This window comes from Quercus lobata, chromosome 8 (genome assembly GCF_001633185.2).
Source record: "Quercus lobata isolate SW786 chromosome 8, ValleyOak3.0 Primary Assembly, whole genome shotgun sequence".
NCBI lineage: Eukaryota > Viridiplantae > Streptophyta > Magnoliopsida > Fagales > Fagaceae > Quercus > Quercus lobata.
In genome coordinates, this window is record NC_044911.1 from 39827677 (window position 1) to 39847705 (window position 20029).

Consider the following 20029-nt stretch of genomic DNA (forward strand, 5'->3'; position numbering starts at 1 on the left):
CAGTACTTTGATTTTGATTTTCTATTGAAGTGTCTGCTTGTTGTTGAATTCCCCCACCTGTTGATTCTTCCATCTAGTTGTGTTTCTTAAATTTCTTGATGACGAAGATATATAAGACTATAAGAGAGCAATGAAAAAACCTAGCTTTTTTATTCTTGTTATATTTGTTTTTGCCTAAAAATGTGTTTTTCTAATGGCAAACGGAGAGATGGATTACGGAAGGCTAACGAGACTAACCTCAGGTGGGCAAAGTGTAAAATTTTAAACCACGGGAAGACAAAGTGAAAATAAGTCATACCACAGGTGGGTTTACTATAATTATCCCTTAATTTTTAAATATTAAATGAGATACTGACATGTCAAAATTTTAGTGGCCACATCAGCGCTTAGATGTTAAAAAAAAAAAAAGCCACATCAATTTATAAAAAATTTAAAAAAAAATTTCTTTACCAAAAAATTTATTTTCTTTATTTTAATTTTTTTTACAGTTTCTTTAACCAATTATAATTTCATTGTTCTTCCCTAAACCCAAATTCAGTAGTTTAACGTCATCTTTACACCACAAAAGTCTCATACTTCACAGTCACAATGAAACCTAAGAATATGACTCAGAGAAACCTAGTTTCAAATTTCTAGTACCCTTATTTGAATATTCAAGCACCTCCTCCAACATCATCTTCGCCTCATTTGGCAGCAAATTAGAATACACCTTTGATATCTTCACACTCCCAACATGAGATCCACCTTCACTCCCCAACAAAGTCACAATCACTGATGGTCAACAGGCACTTCCCTTCCTCCCACTCCTTTCTCTTTTCCAACCAATCCATCATCCAAACCCGACTTTCACAAAAATTGGTTCATGATTGACCCTTGAAGAAGAAGACAGCCTCGGTCGTTTTCAAATTCCTTTGTTGGGTTTAAACTTAAAGTCGACACAAAATTAGATTTTCGTTTAAACTTCGTCATCCCATCGACTTCTTATTGTTAAAAGTGACGAATCTAAATCCTCTAGATCTACAGGTTTCACGATCATTGATGATCTAAGAAACAAAAACCAAAAACGACAAAGAAAAACAATTAAATCTAACGCCTTCATAGATATAGCAATGGCTCTAGGAATGGTTTTGAAAAGACAAGCAAGATTGTCACTTTTAGTTTTCAAGCTCATTTTGATCCCTTGATACCATTTAAAATTTTGAAATTTGTTTTAGATTTGGTTAAACTACTGAATCTGGGTTTGGGGAAGAAGAACAATGAATGAGTTTTAAAATGAAATTCTAATTGATTAAAGAAATTAGGCGTAAATACACTTTTGGTGCCTACATTTTGGGTCATTTCTCGATTTGGTCCCTAAACTGATTTTACTTATAGGTCAGTCCTTGAAATCAGAAAATCGTTTCTATTTTGGTCCTTGCCGTCAACCCACTAACGGAAGATGCTGAGGTGGCAAACGGAAGTGCCAGGTAGCATGTTAGATCTGATATGGCTAATAAAATAACATTAATAAACACCATGTCAGCATTTTAATGACAAGTTAGCATTTTAATTAATAAAAAATAAAAATAATTTTAAAAATATTAAACTGAAAAAATTCAAAATCAAAAACAAAAAAAGAAAAAACTTTTTCAGAAGAACATTGTTCTTCTTCTTCCCCAGGACATGAACTTCATGCTTCATGTTCTTCCCCAAATCAAACCCAATAAATCCAAGAAATCAAACCCATAAACATCCAGTAAATCAAACCCATGGCTTATAATTTCTCTTCTCCACACATAACCTCTCTTCTCTTCGACCCTCACTCTCTCTCTCTAGCTCTTATGCACTCCGACTCTTCTTTCTCTCTCTACCCTTCTATTTCCCTTCTCTCACTCCCGTGACTTGCGATTGTTCTTGGTGGTTTCATGGTTGTGCTCCAGCGATTCGTGGGTCTGATTTTGTGGTTGTGCTCTGGTGGGTCATGGGTTTGATTTTGTGGGTTTTTGTTGGCTATGATATGGGTTTGAACTTTGTGGTGGTTAGATTCATGGGTGAGGATGTGCTTGATGGTGTTGCTGTCGGTTTGGCCATGGGTCGTGGGTGACTGTGCTTCGATGGTTTCGATCGGTTCGTGGGTTTTTTTTTTTTGCCATGGATTGTGGCTGATTTGGCCGTGGGTCGTGGCTGATTTGGTTTATGGGTTTTTTTTTGCTGTGGTTTTTTTTTTTTTTTTTTTTTTTTGGCTGTGGTTGGTGGTTGCAGATTGAGAAGTGGTGGAAGAGGAAGGTTGTTGGGTTGTGGCTGCTGTGGTTTGTGGTTGTAGCTGGTGGGGCAACGGTGGAGGTGATTCCGTTGAAGCAAGATGACCCATAACACACCTAACCCACAACCCGCAACCCATATGCCACCAAGACCTATGGCCATGCCACCACTGCAACCTAATCGATTGATGATTTCGTTGAAGCAAGATGACCCAAACAAAACGCCAACGCTGATGGAGCTTCGGTCAATCACAGATCCAAACGAAACCCAGATTTAAACTGAAAAAGTTATGGAGATTTGGGCATGGGTCTTTGTTGAATTTTTTGGGCTTTTTTTTTTTTTGGTGTTTGTTTCCCAAGAAAATTTCTAGGTTTGGGTTTGTTGGAGATTAGTTAGTTTTTTTTTTTTTTTTTGAGTTTATGGGTTTGATTTGCTGTAGAATTCGGTGTTAATTGTGTTAGAATTTGTTGAGTTTGATTGTGTTAGTTCTGTTAATCCAAAAAAAAAACAATGAAAAGCAATTAAAAAAATACAAATTTAATTATTTAATTTAATGAGATTTAAGGTTTTTTTTATTTATTTATTTTCTGACATGGATTTTTTATTATTAAAATGCTGATGTTTTATTTTTTAAAAGCCAAATAATTTTTTTTTTTTATTTTATTAGCCAGATTAGATCTAACATGCCACCTGGCACTTCCGTTTACCACATCAACATCTTCCGTTAGTGGGTTGATGGCAAAGACCAAAATAGAAATGATTTTCTGATTTTAGGGACTGACCTAGGAACAAAATCAGTTTAAGGACCAAATCGAGAAATTGCCCAAAATGTAGGGACAAAAAATGCATTTACGCCAAGAAATTATAAGAAAACTAAAAGGAAAAAAAAGAAGGAAAGGAAAAATTTTGGTAGAGAAAAGAATTTAAAAACAAAAAAAAAAACTGTCGTGGTTTTTAGCCATCTAAGCACTAAGGTAGCCACTAAAATTTTGATATGTCAGCATCTCATTTAATATTTTAACATTAAAAGTCTGTTTGGATACCATTTATTGTTGAAAACTGAAAACATTATAGCAAAATAATTTTTAAATATATGAATAGTGCCGTGGGACTGAGTTTTAAAGTTGTTTTTGCTGAAAAAAGTACTTGCAGGTCCTATGAACAGTGCATGAGACCCACAAAAAAGTAACACAAATGCGCAATGCAGACGCTATCCAAACTCCACCTAATTATGTCAACAATGAAAACCGTTTGTCACATAGGCATTTTTCGTTAGTGAGTTAACGGTAGGGACCAAATTGATTGTAAGTTGAAAATAACATAAACCAAATTGACTGTTGCTAAAATGTATGGACCAAATTGATTGTGATCCCAAAATATAGAGACCAAAATAGTGTTTTCGCCTATATTATATAATGATATAATGTTATTCTATTACATATACTGCCTATATTTTTTGTTTTGAATATTCTTCTCATTATCTTTTATTCTATAAATTTGTTATTCTCTTCCAAAAAAAAAAAAAAATGTGATTACTCTCTCTCTCTCTCTCTCTCTCTCTCTCTCTCTCTCTCTCTCTCTCTCTCTCTCTCTCTCTCTCTCTCTCTCTCTGTGTGTACGTCTTGGTGTTCCCAAAAGATGTTGTCTTGCTATTGTATAGACTTGTTCCTTGCTTTGAATAAAATTTTGTGTTTATTGACTTTATTCTATAAAAAAAAAAAATTACAAATTACACGTCCTAAGTTTGGTAATTAAATTTTTAATATTTTTTAGTTTCATTCTTCAACTTTAGAGTTTAATATCCAAACACCTCCAAATTTTAAGGGTGTAATTTACAATTTACCCTTTTAGTTTTTGCCTTGTTATTTGTCAACTAATAAAGGTTTAAACTTTAAATACGTATTATTTGTAAGATTGTCTTGCTATTGAAGCTTCCCTTAAGTATTTGTAAGATTGTCTTGCTTTTTCTTATGCACTCCTTGATATAAATTTGTATATAGACATTGTGTTATTTGTTGGGGAAGAGAAAGCTCAGTAGCTGTTATGGTCTTATTAGCATGGTTGGTCTAAGATACTGCCTTGCTATTTTATAGACTTGTTCCTTTCTTTGAATAAAATTCTAATGTTTATTGACTTTATTCTATATTAAAAAAATAAATAAAAATTATGCATCCTAAGTTTGGTAATTAAATTTTTAATATTTTTTTTAATTTTGTTCTTCAACCTTTAGTTCATTTTTAATATGGTCCTTCCTTCAATTTCCGTCAACTAAATAGCCATTGAAGCCCTAAAACAATGTATTTTTGGTTCTTAATTGTGTCAACTTTGATGATATCCACTGTGAGGTCCATTAATGGTTGTTAGAATCTTGATCTTGGATCTTAGAATCCTAAGATCCTACTATCCTATTCCATAAAAATGATTTAGATTAGTGTAGAATATTTTCTTGAGTAGGATTTACATGGGATCGCATTCCTAGATGATGGAATATAAGATCCTACATCCTACTCTATAGAATCCTTATAATCCTACCACATAGAGTCAATTTGTATTGGTGTAGGATTTTTCATATAGGCTCTAAACAACAAAACTGACATCCATTAAAGTTATAATTATTTGTAATATGTCTCTCAATAGTGAGATTAGGACTGTCTAGTCCTCTAAGAAAAGGTTTGAAATTGTCAAAAAGACAGTACAAGGGTGGCTAAGCTCAACTTATTTAGGTTCTGAAGCCCAAGTGTAGCCCATAACGGGAAGCATCTGCATGGACAACCTTAGCTACAAGCAAAGTTACCATTATGCAATGTTGCTCGGTCCGGCCCAATATAAGAAGCTTTGTACATCTGTGCATTTTTCTTTTGGGCCCATTTTATATACATAGATTCAAACACAATTCCACCCATTAAAAAAAATGATGGGTACTATTACTACAGTCTAATCCTATCCAATTCCACGTCTTCAAATGCAAACCTTTTCATAGATTGTTGATCGTAAAATAGAGAACTGATTTTTTTTTCCCCTTTTAATGGGGGCTGTGATGGAGAATTCTATTGAGAGGAGGCCCCATGGCAAGCGATAATGTCCTATGGGCCTACTAAAGATTGTCATCATAAATAGATTGGGCTTAGTAAGATTGACTTTTATGAATCTAGAGGCTTTTCCATTTTGTTTCCTTTCCAAAAGGTCCTTTGTCTTTGGTGTTGACGAAGACAACCAAAATTTACTCGCAGGCGGTAGGACTATAATAAAACAAATTAAAAGCATAATTTCTAGCGTCAATGGCTCACATTCATGCATGGGTTTAGTCTCGTTGAAATTCACCACCAAAGAAAAATTATTGTCCAATTTTATATTTCTTTTGGGTTGAAACTTATAACTTAAAACCTAGTTAATTACAGCAATAGAAATAAGAAAAGTGAAAACATAAACCAGCCGACAAGGTTACGACCCTGACCCCAGTTCAACCCATTAGTGCAGAAGCCTGAATTTAGATACGTGTACAAATGTGCTATTGATATAATAAGGTCTTTTATTTTTATGGATTTTACTAATGTGTGCCCTTAGGACACACATTAATTTCTATTTTTGAAAAAAAACTTCTCAAAAATTGAAAAAATAATGACAGTTTTTTCAATTTTCGAGAAATTTTTTATTTTTATTTCTAATAATTTGATAATTGATGATGAAGAATTTAAACCCATGATTTTTTAATTGAAAATGCCAAAAGAGTACCAGTGAACCAGGCTATATAAGCCTATAAAGGCTCTTGAATTCAGGTCTAGCTACTTGAACATGAAGCATGTTGCTTTATTTAATTTTAGACTTGGCTAGGTATGGGTGGTGAGGGCTTGGGAACAACAAGAAAGCCTGTGTGTGTGGGCATTGGTCAAGTTTGGTCAGGTCAGAGAAAACGCTGTGGCCAGGGGGTTGTGTAGTTGGATTAGGAAACTTAGCTCAATAAACAAATGCTTAATCAAGAAAACAGTATCCAATCCAAGCATGATTGCAGATCGCACAAAAGTCATTTTTGCTACATGAAAAAAAATGATTCAAAGTTTCAAACTTGAAAAGCTGCTTTCGTTAATTTTAATTAATAAGTTGTGGTTGCGGTGTGAGCCAGCATATTGATTATACTATACAATGCGGCAAATTGAGATAAATATTGTTGTGGTGCCCACACGCAATGGAATGGATGGAGCTACTGCAAGTCTTGTCACCATCGTTCTCGTGGAGCAGTGCGACGAGAGTGACTCCTCATACAGACTCAATTGTATCAAAGCAAGGGATCTAAAAAATAATGTCTTGATTCCTATGCAACTCTTTTTCATGGGTGTCTGTCATATTCGGCGTATTTCGAATTTTGACATATTCAAAGTCCCAGTACCATGACCTTTTCCTACTGTTTTTTTAATGGCTGTCCTTCGATAAGAATTTTGTTTCACTGTCCATTGACAATGTAAATGTTGGATGTGTCCTTAAAGTTCTGTAGATCTACAGCGCTGAGAAGTGGATAATCATGGAAGCCATTACGACTTTACAAGTAATATGTGATAATTTGATGATTAGAAAATAAGTGATTTGAATCTCAAATGTCCTCATTAAATATACTAAGAGGTACTAATTGAATTAAAAGACTCTTAACTGAATAAGCAATATTCATGAGGCCTATAATTTCCCATTTAACTTTGGTGTGATAGTGAGAAGTTGTTTGGTTACTTAAAGGACACATTAAACTAGGGCTGTTTCGTTTGCAGTACAAAGGTCAAAGATTGAAAGTAGGTTATTATTTGATTATTGGAGACACGTTAAATGTGTTGGACGAAAGTAGATAATCTGTAATTTAAAGCCCCCCCTATTGGTCTATACTCTATAGCTTCTGTAATTTAATTTTATTCTTGTAGTCTAGATATTTTATTATAGTCACAAATTTTTTTTTTTTTTTTTTTTGGAGGGTTTCTCACTTGTTGAGATTAACAAACTCACACATCTAAGGATTTGAATTTAATTGGAGAATCTAATACACTTCACCTAAGTTGTTATAACTAAATCTCACCTTCTTCTTTTAAAAAAAGAAAAAGAAAAAGAAAGAATGTAAACGTCATCCTTTTTATTTAGCCATTCTTTGAATTACATTACATTAAAATTATACAGAATCCCAAGAACCTATGGTCAAATTATGAATTAGGAAAAGTCTAGAAACACAAGAGAAGTTTATAAAAAAATTTGACACTCGCTGACGTGGCATATTATTAATGGTAAGTAAAAAAATATGATGTGGGTAGTGAGTCTATATAAAAACTCGTCGACTCAACTTGTGTGAAAAATATTTTCAATTTTTTTTTTTAATGTGTGTAGCATTACTCTATGAATTAACCCATTTCTAACCACCCCCTTTTTATTTTTTATTTTTTATAATATATGAGCAACAAACCCCTCCTATAAATAAATAGATAACTGAATTAACCCAATCGCACGTATTTAAAAAGGCTGCCTAAAGGGCCGAAGCACGGTGGGCCTGACCAAAAAGCGATAAGGAAATCAAGAGCCATTCAAGACCTCTATTGGTATAATGGTTTTTTTATTTATTGTATCTTTATGAAAAGTGAAATGATTATTCTAGTAATAAAAACAACAAAAATTACTTGCAGAACTTTAAAACCGTATGTTTAGGAGAAAACTTCAAAGGAGCAAGGGTCACATTCATATCCCAAGAGAGTGACACCAAATCCAATTTCCTGTATAGGTTAATAGCAAAAGTTGTAGGTCCATTTCAATGTTTAATGAAAATAATTCTCTATAATATATATATGGCTTGGTGGGTTTCTTCGTTCTTGCTTCCTTTCAAAATAATGCTTAGATCATGAATGAAAAGTGTAATGAAAATGACAGGTTTCCTACTTCTAATAATTTTCTTACACGTCCTCGTAATGTTTTTTACCACCTTTATAATTCTTCACAAGGAAAAGTGACTTTGCCTGCTTGCCGACCTAAACAACCTCTCAACCTATAGCCCAATTATAAAACTCAACGAACAGGAACAATTTTTAAAAAACAAAGCTTTTTTAAAGTGACTCACGGCTTTGGAGGTTGACACTTTTCCAATCAGAATCCCCGGATTTGAAATTCAAAACCGAGGGCACCTTCCAATCATTGATGAACGCTTAAGCAAAAGAGGTTAACTACGACATGATCAACATTCAGCCAAAAAAAACCTACGACATGATCATCATGTTGCGTCTATGATCATCTTTAGTCCGAAAAAAAAATATTAAAAAAATCATGTTGTGTCTATTTTTCTTTTTGGAAATGTATGAATATATTTTTTTTTTTTTATAAATGTATGAATATTATTGGGTGCTTATGTGATGCCAATTTTTCTTTTTCTATATAGAGTTTCAATATGTAACATCTGCTTATGTGATTTTTGTTTTTTATCATCAAACTAAGATATCAATTAGTTTTTAGTGTAGACAATGATTAAACTCCAAATCTCTTATTCAACTATTAGAAATTTTATTTTTTTGAACTAATTAGAATCTACTTTTTTTAAAGGCCAATTTCTATGTGATAAAAGTTTAATTTATGACATACTACATTATTATACAGTGTAGTATGGCAATTGAGAGCTTTATAGCTAAATTGATACTTTCTTGTTTTCTAATGAAGGTGCATAGGTTTATTAATCTCTTACAATTTATAAATTTAAATAGCACTCTTGATTCATAATTGATACCTTATAGTTTACAAAGTCACAAGTAATATGTGAGCAGGTCTTGTTTGCTCGATTTAGGTTTATTATTATGAGTTAGATAAATAACATTTTGGGTATACATGTGTGATGTGTATAGGTCTAACTTAAATTTAAACTTGTGAATATGATGCAAATTAACCTCATGGACTAGAACAGAAAAATTGGAGTCACTACTTAAATTTAATGTTCAAGAACCAACTTTTCATCACTTAGACAAAATCTTGATTAAATTCAAAATTTGATATCTAACTTCTCCTTTGTTTGTTTGTTTTTGTTTTTTATTTTTTTTTATTTTTTTTAAATAGTGGGTTAGGTTCATGGGTCCATTTCAATTAAACCCAATTCATATGGCTTGGGTTGAGTTTCTATTTTTATTTTTTTACAATAAGTTTGGTTTGTGGGTCTATTCCAATTTAACCTGATTCATGTAAGTTGGGTTAAGTTAAAACGTTGAGCCCCTATAATAGATTAAAATTGAATTGGATTGAGTTTTTTTTCAACCTGAAAATATTGATTAAAATTGAATTGGATTGAGTTTTTTTCAGCCTGAAAATATGGTAAGTTAAAATTGAAAAATTTGTCTTCAATCCGAGCCATGCAAAACCTAACCAAATAACTCGCGGAAAACTTTGACATTGTCAAACACAGTGACGTTATTTGGTGATAAATATTGTACCAAGTATTGTACTAATATCCCAATTAAAAAAAGAGTGTAATAATGTAGATAGGGTGGGTGCCGTCAAATCATCTGGAAGGATACGGTGGGTGCTAAAATTGAAAAGCGCCGCTAACAAAATACAATTGTCAATATGCTTGTAAGCATACGGCAGCACACAGGGCCACAAATTAAGGTTCAACATTCAAGGCTCCTCACAGACAGGTGTGGCAGTATCACTGGCCGACAACAGTGACTCTTTTTTTTTTTTTTTAATTTGGCCTTGGGTTTGGGGCTTTTGACGCTTGGTTATAATGAGTAAGGACACGTGGAGAGTGATCTGTGAAACTTGTGGGAAAGTGGGACCCAGCCGCACATCAAACTAAGCGAAGTCAAAGTCAGTGACCCACGCCTACCCTGGCGGCGAAGCTTTTCTGTCTCATCGTCCGGACACGTGGAGCGTCGTCGTGGTTCCTGTGCGCCGTACGTACCACTTCACGTGCTGTGATGCTTCTCCTTGTTTGCCTGTCTGCTCACTCTTTCTTTCCGCTCTCTCTCTCTCTCTCTCTCTCTCTCTCTCTACATTTCTCCTGTCAACGCCTTAACGCCCTGTGTGGTGTGCGTAGGAAACAGGTGATTTTTATTTATTTATTTATTTTTTTCTAAAGCCTGAAGAGGAAAAATTGGTTGCATTAACCAATTTTTCACAATAAAGAATATATATATTTTTTACAAAATTTAAATACAAAATTGATTAGTAGCCTAAACTATAACTTCCTTTATAAAAATTAATATTACTATATATTTTAAAATTTTAATTGTTAAATTGTATATTCTTTACACTATTAATATATATATGTCAAGTTTTGTGTTAATTGGATATTATTTACCATATGATTTATAAGCTTATATTTTATATATAGTTTTAAACTACAAAATATTTTAATTTAAACGATTTATTGATGATATAACTATTGATCTTTAATTTTCTAAAATTTTTATAAGTATTAAAAATATAAGAAGAAAATGCAATCCAATAGTTTATCAAAATTCACCACCAATAAAAATATATTAAGGCTTAGTTTGAGAGTTCATAAGAGAATATAATGGAATGAAATGATTATAAGGGAATGGAAAAGAATAGAATGTAATAGAATTAAGTAACCTTGATTAGATGTTTTAAAATAAAAAAATGAAAATGAATGGAATGTAAATAATCTTGTTTGGGAGTAACATATATATGTTGCTCATGGTCAATTGAAGTGTCAATCTAATTATTCTGTTGATAAAGGAACATTGTTTTTGAAAAGCAATATGAAGAAAAGAAAAATATGAAGAAGCAGAGTAAAGAGCAAAGAAGAAAGCAAGGAAGAGATAAAATTTGATGAACTAAATCTAAGTTTCTTGATTTCATTCATTCACTGAATCCAGTACATATACTCAACCTATTCTGTAAAATTTGGGATCATTGTAACTAACTATAGCCTGACTCATCAGATGCTTACACGTGGACTTGCAACCATAGCTAACTTCACTAATACATTTAAGCATAAACTATCTATAGTTTAGACTATAAAGCTACTCTACTACATGTCGTTTCCCTTCTGCCTTATCATATGCTTCAGCCTTATCATATGTTGTGTCACATGCCTTTACAGTTTTCTAATTGACACTAAAATCGTTCAAGCAAACCACTAAAACTTAATTTTTATAATTCCTATAATTATTCTTCATTCAGACATATTCAAGGGCAGCTTTATGTTATCTTCAAAGGAGTTCAAATGAACTACCTAACTTGGAAATAAAAATATATTATATATATATAATATTTTTTTATTAGTTTGATTTACACTTAAAAGTATCTTTGAACCTCTTGATCACAGATCAGCCCAACCCAAAACCAAATAACTACACAGATCAGCCCATCTCAATACCAAACAACAAAATAGATTACTCTAACTTTCTCTCTGTAATTTGATCTCTAATCGCATTCTTATGAATCTCATCTCATCTCTCTTTTTTATCTAACTATCTCAAAATTTAGTATCTCTTTTTATTATAAATTTATATTATGTGTGTGAGATGTTGATTTATGCATTATTTATTTATTTTGTTATAATATTATTTGTGTGAATTGTGATGTGTGTGAATGTGTGCATGTATATTATAAATACAATATAACTTTATATAATTTAATAATTAGAAAATACAAAGAGCTTGTTATATATGTGTGTATTGTTGCAATGTTATAATAATTTTTTGTTATAAAGTTAGTGATTCAAGAAAAAAAAAAGAGTAAGTGATGTTTAAAGTATTTGATTGGTTAAGTAGACACTTAATATATTATTTATGTATAAATGAGTGTGGCTATGTGGGTCAATAATTAATACAATGTCAATCGGTTGAGTTTTGTCATTTAGGGTATGTTTGGTACATTGAATGAGAATTACGGCAGGAATTGTAATCTTTATTACTAGGAATAAAATGTGTTGTAATGTAATAATTAAACTTATTCATTAGTTTGGTTGTGAGTTATAACATTAGAATGAAGCTTAACATTTATTTTAGGAATTTTCTTACTCATACAATTATATTTCCTTAAAATTTGTTATTTTTAAATTTAAGAGAGATATGTGTTATTTTTTATAATTTTTTATTTTTATAATTGTTAGATGTATATGGAAAGTTTGTTTATTTGGAAATATATTAAGTTTTGAAATTATTGCATTTACTAAGGAATAGCTAATACAACCTTTTAAAGAAGAATCGTTATTCCTCATTTTGAAGAATAGCTATTTATAAGGAATGATTATTCATTGTAATAAAAATATAACCAAACTAAAGAATAACTAAACCATAAGAATAATTATTATATTACAGCAATTATTACATTACAGCGCTTATTACAGTCTACCAAACATGCCAAGTATAAAAATAAAATGTTATACAAACTTAATAAAGTAAAATGGTCACATTATTCCACATTGACAATAGATAATGACTTTCCTAAAAAAAAGGGATAATAGATAATGACAATTAAAAAAAAAAAAAAAACTAATTAACTACCTAACTGTTAAAAAAAAAACACACACACACACACTTAATTACACCCTCTTACCAAGCTTAAACGCATTACTTAACCCAAAGTATCATTACAAAAGGGTCTAACTCTTGTAATAGATAATGAAAATTAATAACAAATTATCATGTAATTATTTCAAAATATGAAAACTCTTAAAAAGAAATAGTAAAACTTCATGTATTTTCTTCTTAAAAAAAGAGTTCATGTATTTGCATTATTTTTGTTGATGAATATATTCAAGTTCTATTTGTACTAAATTATATTTAATTTTAATTTTGTTAATGACACAACTTAATTACACATGTTAAAAGGAAAAATTCTAGAGCCACAGCCGGACATATTAAGGCTTTATGTAAATTCCCACTCTCTGTGTCTCATCCATTTTTAAAACAATGAGCAGAAAAGCGAACAAATCAATTCACGCGTTTTGTTGAAATGGATAAACATTACGTGTGTCTTAGAATGGAATACATTGAACACTTTTGAACTGACAAGTTGGTGTGTTGTGTGTCCTCTTTGCACCGCTTAATTATCAATCCATCTATCTAAAAACATACTATGCATGCCAATAAAAATTAATGCAGTAGGTGATAGCCAGTTAGTTGAAGTTGATGCGATGCGATTCGATTCCAATCACAAACTATTGAGGACAGAGATACATGCATCACACTGATTCACACGTGTCAATTGGCATGGGGTATGTTTAACTTTAATACTAATCCATCAGTGATAAATACAATGCATACATGTTTTTTATATAATTCATATTCTTGTAGGATAAATATGTGGTGGATCTAATGTGACTTATAAGCTTTAGAGTTAGAGGTCCATAAATTCTATTCACCACATAATTGGGGTCCATGGGATTTTTGGTCTATCTCATATATTAAAACCGAATAATATGATCAAATAATAATACACCACTTATCATATAAATAATAAAATAAAAATAAAAATGATAAATTATTATTTTGGTTTTTAAACTTTACCAAAAAAAGATTATTTTTTATTTTTAAACTTTAAAAAGTTCGTTTTTCGTTCATAGACTACTAAAAAGTACGTTTTTAGTCCATTAATTTTAATTTTTATCCTTGAACTTTATCAAAAGTTTTTTTTTTCATTTTTAATAAAAATAGTTTTTTATCTCTATTTTTGTTTTTAAACTAAAAAAAAAAAAAAAAAACTCATTACAAAATTTAAGGATGAAAGAGAACTTTTCAAAATTTAAAGACAAAAAATAAAATTTCCCTAAAATTTAAGAATTCAAATAGTATTTTACATAACTTTAAAAAAAAAAAAAAGAAGGGAAAAATGAGTACCTCCAAATAATTATAATACCACACATTTTTATACTCACGCTACTACAACAATTTTACGCGGTAAACGGTGGAAAAAAGGAAAAAAAAAAAAAAATTTATGCGATAAAGACCGACCAATTACAGTTGTCAACATAAGGCAATTTTTGGTAAAACGTGTATGAAAATTAGTGAATGAAACTCTCTCTCCGCAGACGCGAAAAAAAAAAAAGGAGGCCCCACCGAAAGCGGCAGCGACGGCAGCATGTAGGAGCGTGGGTCCCAAAGAGGCTGTTGTTGTCTCTCTTTCACTGTCTATTCCTTCCTCCACTCTACGCTTTCCTATCACTTACCAAGAAGAAACCGCCCTCACATAAATTTTTTAATTTTTAATAAAAAAATAAAAAAAATCTTTCGAATTGAATTCAATAATAAATGGACGGCGAAAGTACACGTGCCGTCGTCCACCGTTAACACGACATGCAACCCGTCAACACGGAATTCTTTTTGTAGGTCCCATTACCCTCATACTCCGTGATTTTCTGGCCCACTGTACCGTTGCTGCAGTCGGTGGAAACTTATAACTAATAACAAGGTGAGAGAGAAGAGTAGCCTCACCTAGCCTAGCCTAGCAGGGAAAAGAGTGTCTCTACGTGTACCGTGATCGGCTTTTTAATCACCCACAAATTTTATTAATTAAACAAAATCAATTGAGATTTCTTTTTTTGAATTAATTATGCACAATTTGAGCTTTTGGGTTCATATTTTATTGTGGGTTTTTACAAATTTCCCCAAATATTGTACCCTTTAAATTAAGGAACAATGCGGTATGATTTGTACAGATAATGCTAGTTCTGAATTATAATCGTTTCAAAAGTTTTATGGGGGTTATTGATTACAGGTTCATTACTCATTCATTTCACATATAAAGTGGTATGATTCCTTTTCCCAACGCCTTGGGGGCAAAGTTTTGCTGGTAAAAGTAGTAATTGCTAGCTTCTCAAATCTGCAATAAATTGGACGCGATATATTGGATTTTTAAATAATGGACAAAATTTCAGTTAAGATTGAGATCCACTAATAATGTTTTCTTGATATTAATATATGGGTCCGGTTAACGTGTGCCCTTAGGACACACATTAAACTTTCTATTTTTGAAAATATTTTCTCGAGAATTGAAAAAGCTGTCATTATTTTTTCAATTTTCAAATTTTTTTTCTAAAAATAGAAATTAATATGTGCCCTAAGGACACACATTAGTAAAATTCTTAATATATTATATCATTAGTGCAAAGAATAAATTCTATTCTGAGACTACAATCGCGCATTATTACTGACTAATTAGTACGATTTCTTTTGCTCTGTCTCACTCAATTTCCTAAAAAATTGTGTTCACAGACTTTAGAAAAAGTGAACTCATAGTAATAAAAACTTCTTTCCTTTTTTTGTTTTTTTGAAGAGAAATCCCTTTTCATTTTGTAATTCTGAGATACACTAATCCAGGATCATAAGCTCTAATTACTCCCTACTAAAGACAATTTATCTCTTTTTTGGGTACTTCGGAATGTATTAACTGAATGCTCAACTTATTTTTGCTTCTTTCTTGGCTTTTATTAGATATGATAAGGGAAAACCTGCCGACGTTTATAAGGCATAATTGTTTGATAAGCTAATTCTGATATCCCCACATGCTTCGAATGATTATAAGGCCAAAATTCATTTCTTGCCAAAATCACCAATAGCAAATGACAAAAAATGAGACACAAAATTATCAAGAAAAAAAGTAAACTTGATATTCAAACGTTAGTAAAGGAATGAGCGGTTACAACAAAAAACAACTTAGAGAGAATTTGATTCTTTTCCCTCCTTAATGAGAGAGAAAAGAAAAAAGAAAAAAAAGAAAAAACCATTACTACATTCCTAACTAGTTTACACAGCAAGGACGAACTAGCAGATAGGTCCATCACTCTCTAGGTAAATTAAAAAAAAAAAAAAAAAAGAGAAAACACTTTTGCCTTTGATTATTACAAAAATTGTTGGAAAATTAAGCGTCCATTGGAGGAGCAAGGTTAAGATCAAGGTTAAGAACTTCTTTTCTTGGCTTGTAATCAACGACCCATGATGAATCTGAGTCGCTCTGGGTCTGGGGCCCACCTACAATTCCGGAATTGAACTCAACCGGACTCGGGTCGAACCGGAGAGGGTAACTCTGAGCCACAAACTCGGGCCTCACCATCGGGTCGAAAAACAAAACCGGCCGCGCGTGGACAGGAAAACCACCCACCACTCCAGCACACGCGCCGACATACGGCTGCTGCTGCTGATTAAGAAACGGAAACCGACCGACAACGACGCCACTCTCAGCGCCACTCTCCCTGCGGCGCGTGGCATCACGAGCCGGCGCATCAGGGCTGGACGACTCCACGGTGCTGCTCTCGCTGGGGCTGTGGTTGATGGGCAAGTCCTCGTTGGGCAGATGGAAGTTGGTCTTGGCCTTGGCACCACGGAATTCCCTGGCGGCGGCGTCGTAAGCACGCGCCGCTTCCTCGGCGGTGTCGAAGGTGCCGAGCCAGACCCTGCTCTTCTTGCCGGGATCTCGGATTTCGGCGGCGTACCGGCCCCACGGCCTCTTCCTCACTCCCCTATAATGCATCTCTTTCTCGTTACTTGCCTTTCCAATACTGCTCCCCTTTTTAACACCAAGTTGTTTTTCTTTGATAGCCATTATAATAGACTATAAGATCAGTTTTAACAAACACAAAAAGGATACAATAAAAAAATGAATTGAGTTTTTTGAGCTTAGGGAAAAAATGGATGAGGTGGGGGGTTGTATTTATAGATAGGAGAAGGTTGTTGTGTTTGTGTGTAATGTATGTGTTGGGTGTTCCTGTGTATCTAGAAGTATCAATCAGGAATCAGCCATGTAATTAAGGAAATTATATTTAATATTTTAATATACAGTAATATTTAAAGAAAGTAGAGAGAGAGAGAGAGAGAGAGAGAGAGGGGCGCAGTCAACGAGGGGTTTGACTGAGAAAGAGGCGCCGCCCAAGAGTGGGGTGAGATTTATGATGATGTTGTCTAGGGGTTACGTGGCACGCGGGAATTTCGGGGCAAGCGGCGAGGAGTTCATGTGTGCCGGCTTTTTGCCTAGAAGCCGCTGTTACGGCTCCCCTTTTTCTCCATTGCTCTTCCACGCTTTTGCTTTAGAGCGTATGTCCCAGTCTCCCCTCCTTTTCAAAAAAAACTCTTCTACTACCACTTTGCTTGGAATATTTTTTTTCTAAGGCTTCACACGGATAGATCATAGAATATGCATCTGATTCCTACTTTTTCTCAAGTCTTGTGGATACAAAATTAAACACATGATACAAGGAATTTATTTATCATCCTAATTGCAGAGGAAAGGATGTCGGTGAAGCCAATTTTTTTATCAATTATTTTAGGAAAATAGTTTATTTCTGGAAGGATTTTTGCAAAAGTAATAAGAGTTAACTTTTATCAAGAAACTCTGTTTTTATGAAAATAAATAAATAAATGATAGGTCCACAACACTTTCGGAATAATTTGTAGTTGGTAGATTATTATTGGTGATTGAAAGTGATATTAGTGGTGAACTCAGATTATAATCAATAAAAGACTACCACTTAAGACTTGTGAAAATGTTGTGGACTTAGCATTACTAATAAACAAAAACTTTCATACCTTTTGAAAAAGAGAAATATTAGGTACACAATATTTGTGGGTTCCAATTAGTTTAACTGGTAAAGTCTCTGATGATCGAATAAAAGATTTAAAGTTCAATCCCTGCTTATACTAAAAACCGATTGGTGTCTTGGTATTATATAGAGTTATCATTAAAAACGGACATCATAAGTTGAAACTCTCTAAAAAAACAAAGAAAAAGGTATACAATATTTTCACAATAGATCTTATGTGGTAAATTGTTAATGATGGGTAAAAAAATGATATCAGTGATGGACCCAAATAAAAATCACTAATAGTTTACCTAAAATTTGTTGTGAAAATGTTGTGTATGTAGCACACTAGCACTTCTCTTTTAAAAATTATAGAAATAAATATATATATATTTTAAATGACTTAGTTTGTGTTCTGATAGGGTCGTTTTCATCATCTTCAAATTTGGCTAACACCTTAGAGTCATCAGGTACTCATATCCTAGTAAGGATTAAAAGCATCGTCAAGCCTAAATGACAATTGGCCTTCATATATCTGGTAAAGCAATAGTCAGCTGTATGCTCGTTTGGTACGTCATGTGACTGACAAGGAACCCCGACAGACAACCCCTAATACTTAGCTCCACACCATTTGTGTGTCCTCCATTCCAGTATCTTCATATGGAAAGAACTTGTGTACTATGGCCAAAAATTCTTCTACATATTCGTATCCTCCAAACATGGGAAGTTATGCCCCGAGGATCTCGAAGCATTAACTTCATATTTTCCCTATAAGGAAAGACCCTACATTCACATATATTGGTTAGCTTTATACCATTATATAAGCATCAAGCCACTCCCTTTACTAGGTATGTAGAATTTCTTAACTTTCATACTTTTAAAGTTGTTAGAGATCATTTAGTCACTGACTTAACTTTTGGAGGGTTTTTAACTGGCATCCCACCGATACTGTCTATCGATTCACCTTTTATTCTTCAGGTACCTCCAGTCACTATACATATGGATGATTGACTTACTGACGATTTTGTGCATCATCATGTTCAATGCTCCTATGCACTTGATATATTAAGATTTGATACACTATGAAAAGTATGCATATATTATAATCCTAACAGGTTCAGTGAAGCATTGGACCCAATTTTTGCTCTTTAATTTTTTTTTTTTAATAAAAAAAGACAACTCTTCTTAATTGTCTTAATTTAATCAAAATTACATACTTTAAAGAAGAGAAATCTAGAATTTTGAAAATCAAGAGCGTTATATACACGCTCCATTTGTGAGAATGGCATAGGGAGCTAATCCAAGTGGGTAAAACTTAAGACCATTTCTTTTTGTTTAAAAAGTTGTCTGTATAGTCCGTCATATCGCCGTCTCTCTCTCATGGTATATTTTCTTTCCTTTGGTAGCCTTTTGAATCGCTCTTTTGGACCGACAGCTCGTTCATAAACAGTGACCCCATTAAGCACACGACGCGTGTCCATGTCTTGCGCTCGACGCGTTCGTTTTAATGTTAAATGTTTAATGCTATGACTACAGAGGCAGAGAGAGCCGTGTCGTGCGCATCATTGTTTGTTTGTTTGTTTGTTTCGGTGCAATCAACCTAATTCACAACCTTTTTAAGTTTTACAATTACTCACCGCCACCTCTCTCTCCCATATTTGTCTTTGTCTTCTTGCTTTTTATTAAGTCTCCCCTCTTTGATTTTGTCTGTGCGCTTTTTACACATTTAATATTATCTTTTTTTTTATCTTCATTTGTAATGTAATTTTAATCCCCAAGCGCTTCCGTCTTGCGTGCGTCAACTCGCAACGTGTGTGTTCAGTCGGTGGTGTCATTGATTGGAGAACGTGGGCGTCAAAGTTTGTGAAGCGCGTGGGGGCCGTTTGGATGATTGTTTGTTTGTTAATATTTTAATGTAGCAGAAATTTATGACAATGTTAAGATTCGCAGCTGAATAGAAAAACCGGTAACGGATATGGTTGTGTCTCATCATTGTTAGCATTACGGGGGGTGTAGAATTTTTTTTTGTTTTCGGCGATTTGTATGAGAAACAGTTCTTACATGGCAATTTATTGATTACTATAAAGTTCCATGAATAATCACCTCAAATTATATAATCAACATTTTTTTTTTTTTTGAGGAAAGTATAAGCAACATTTGTATATATGATTAATGGTATTGTTTTTCTGAACCGGCTAAAAGAGTAATATTTTTTTTTACTAAATTACAAATTACAACTTTTTTGCTTTGATTTGTTTTAAATTTAATCTTTTAATTATTATTATTCTATGGGTAGAAAGAGGAAAT

The 20029-nt window shown here is 32.9% G+C and overlaps 1 protein-coding gene across 1 annotated transcript; it reads right to left on the reverse strand.

Moving 5' to 3' along the window:
• Positions 1–15827: 15827 nt before the first annotated feature.
• Positions 15828–16902, reverse strand: LOC115954723 (ethylene-responsive transcription factor 9). Its single transcript, XM_031072645.1, has one exon. The coding sequence runs from the start codon at positions 16747–16749 to the stop codon at positions 16069–16071; it is 681 nt and encodes a 226-aa protein (XP_030928505.1). The 5' UTR covers positions 16750–16902; the 3' UTR covers positions 15828–16068.
• Positions 16903–20029: the final 3127 nt, after the last annotated feature.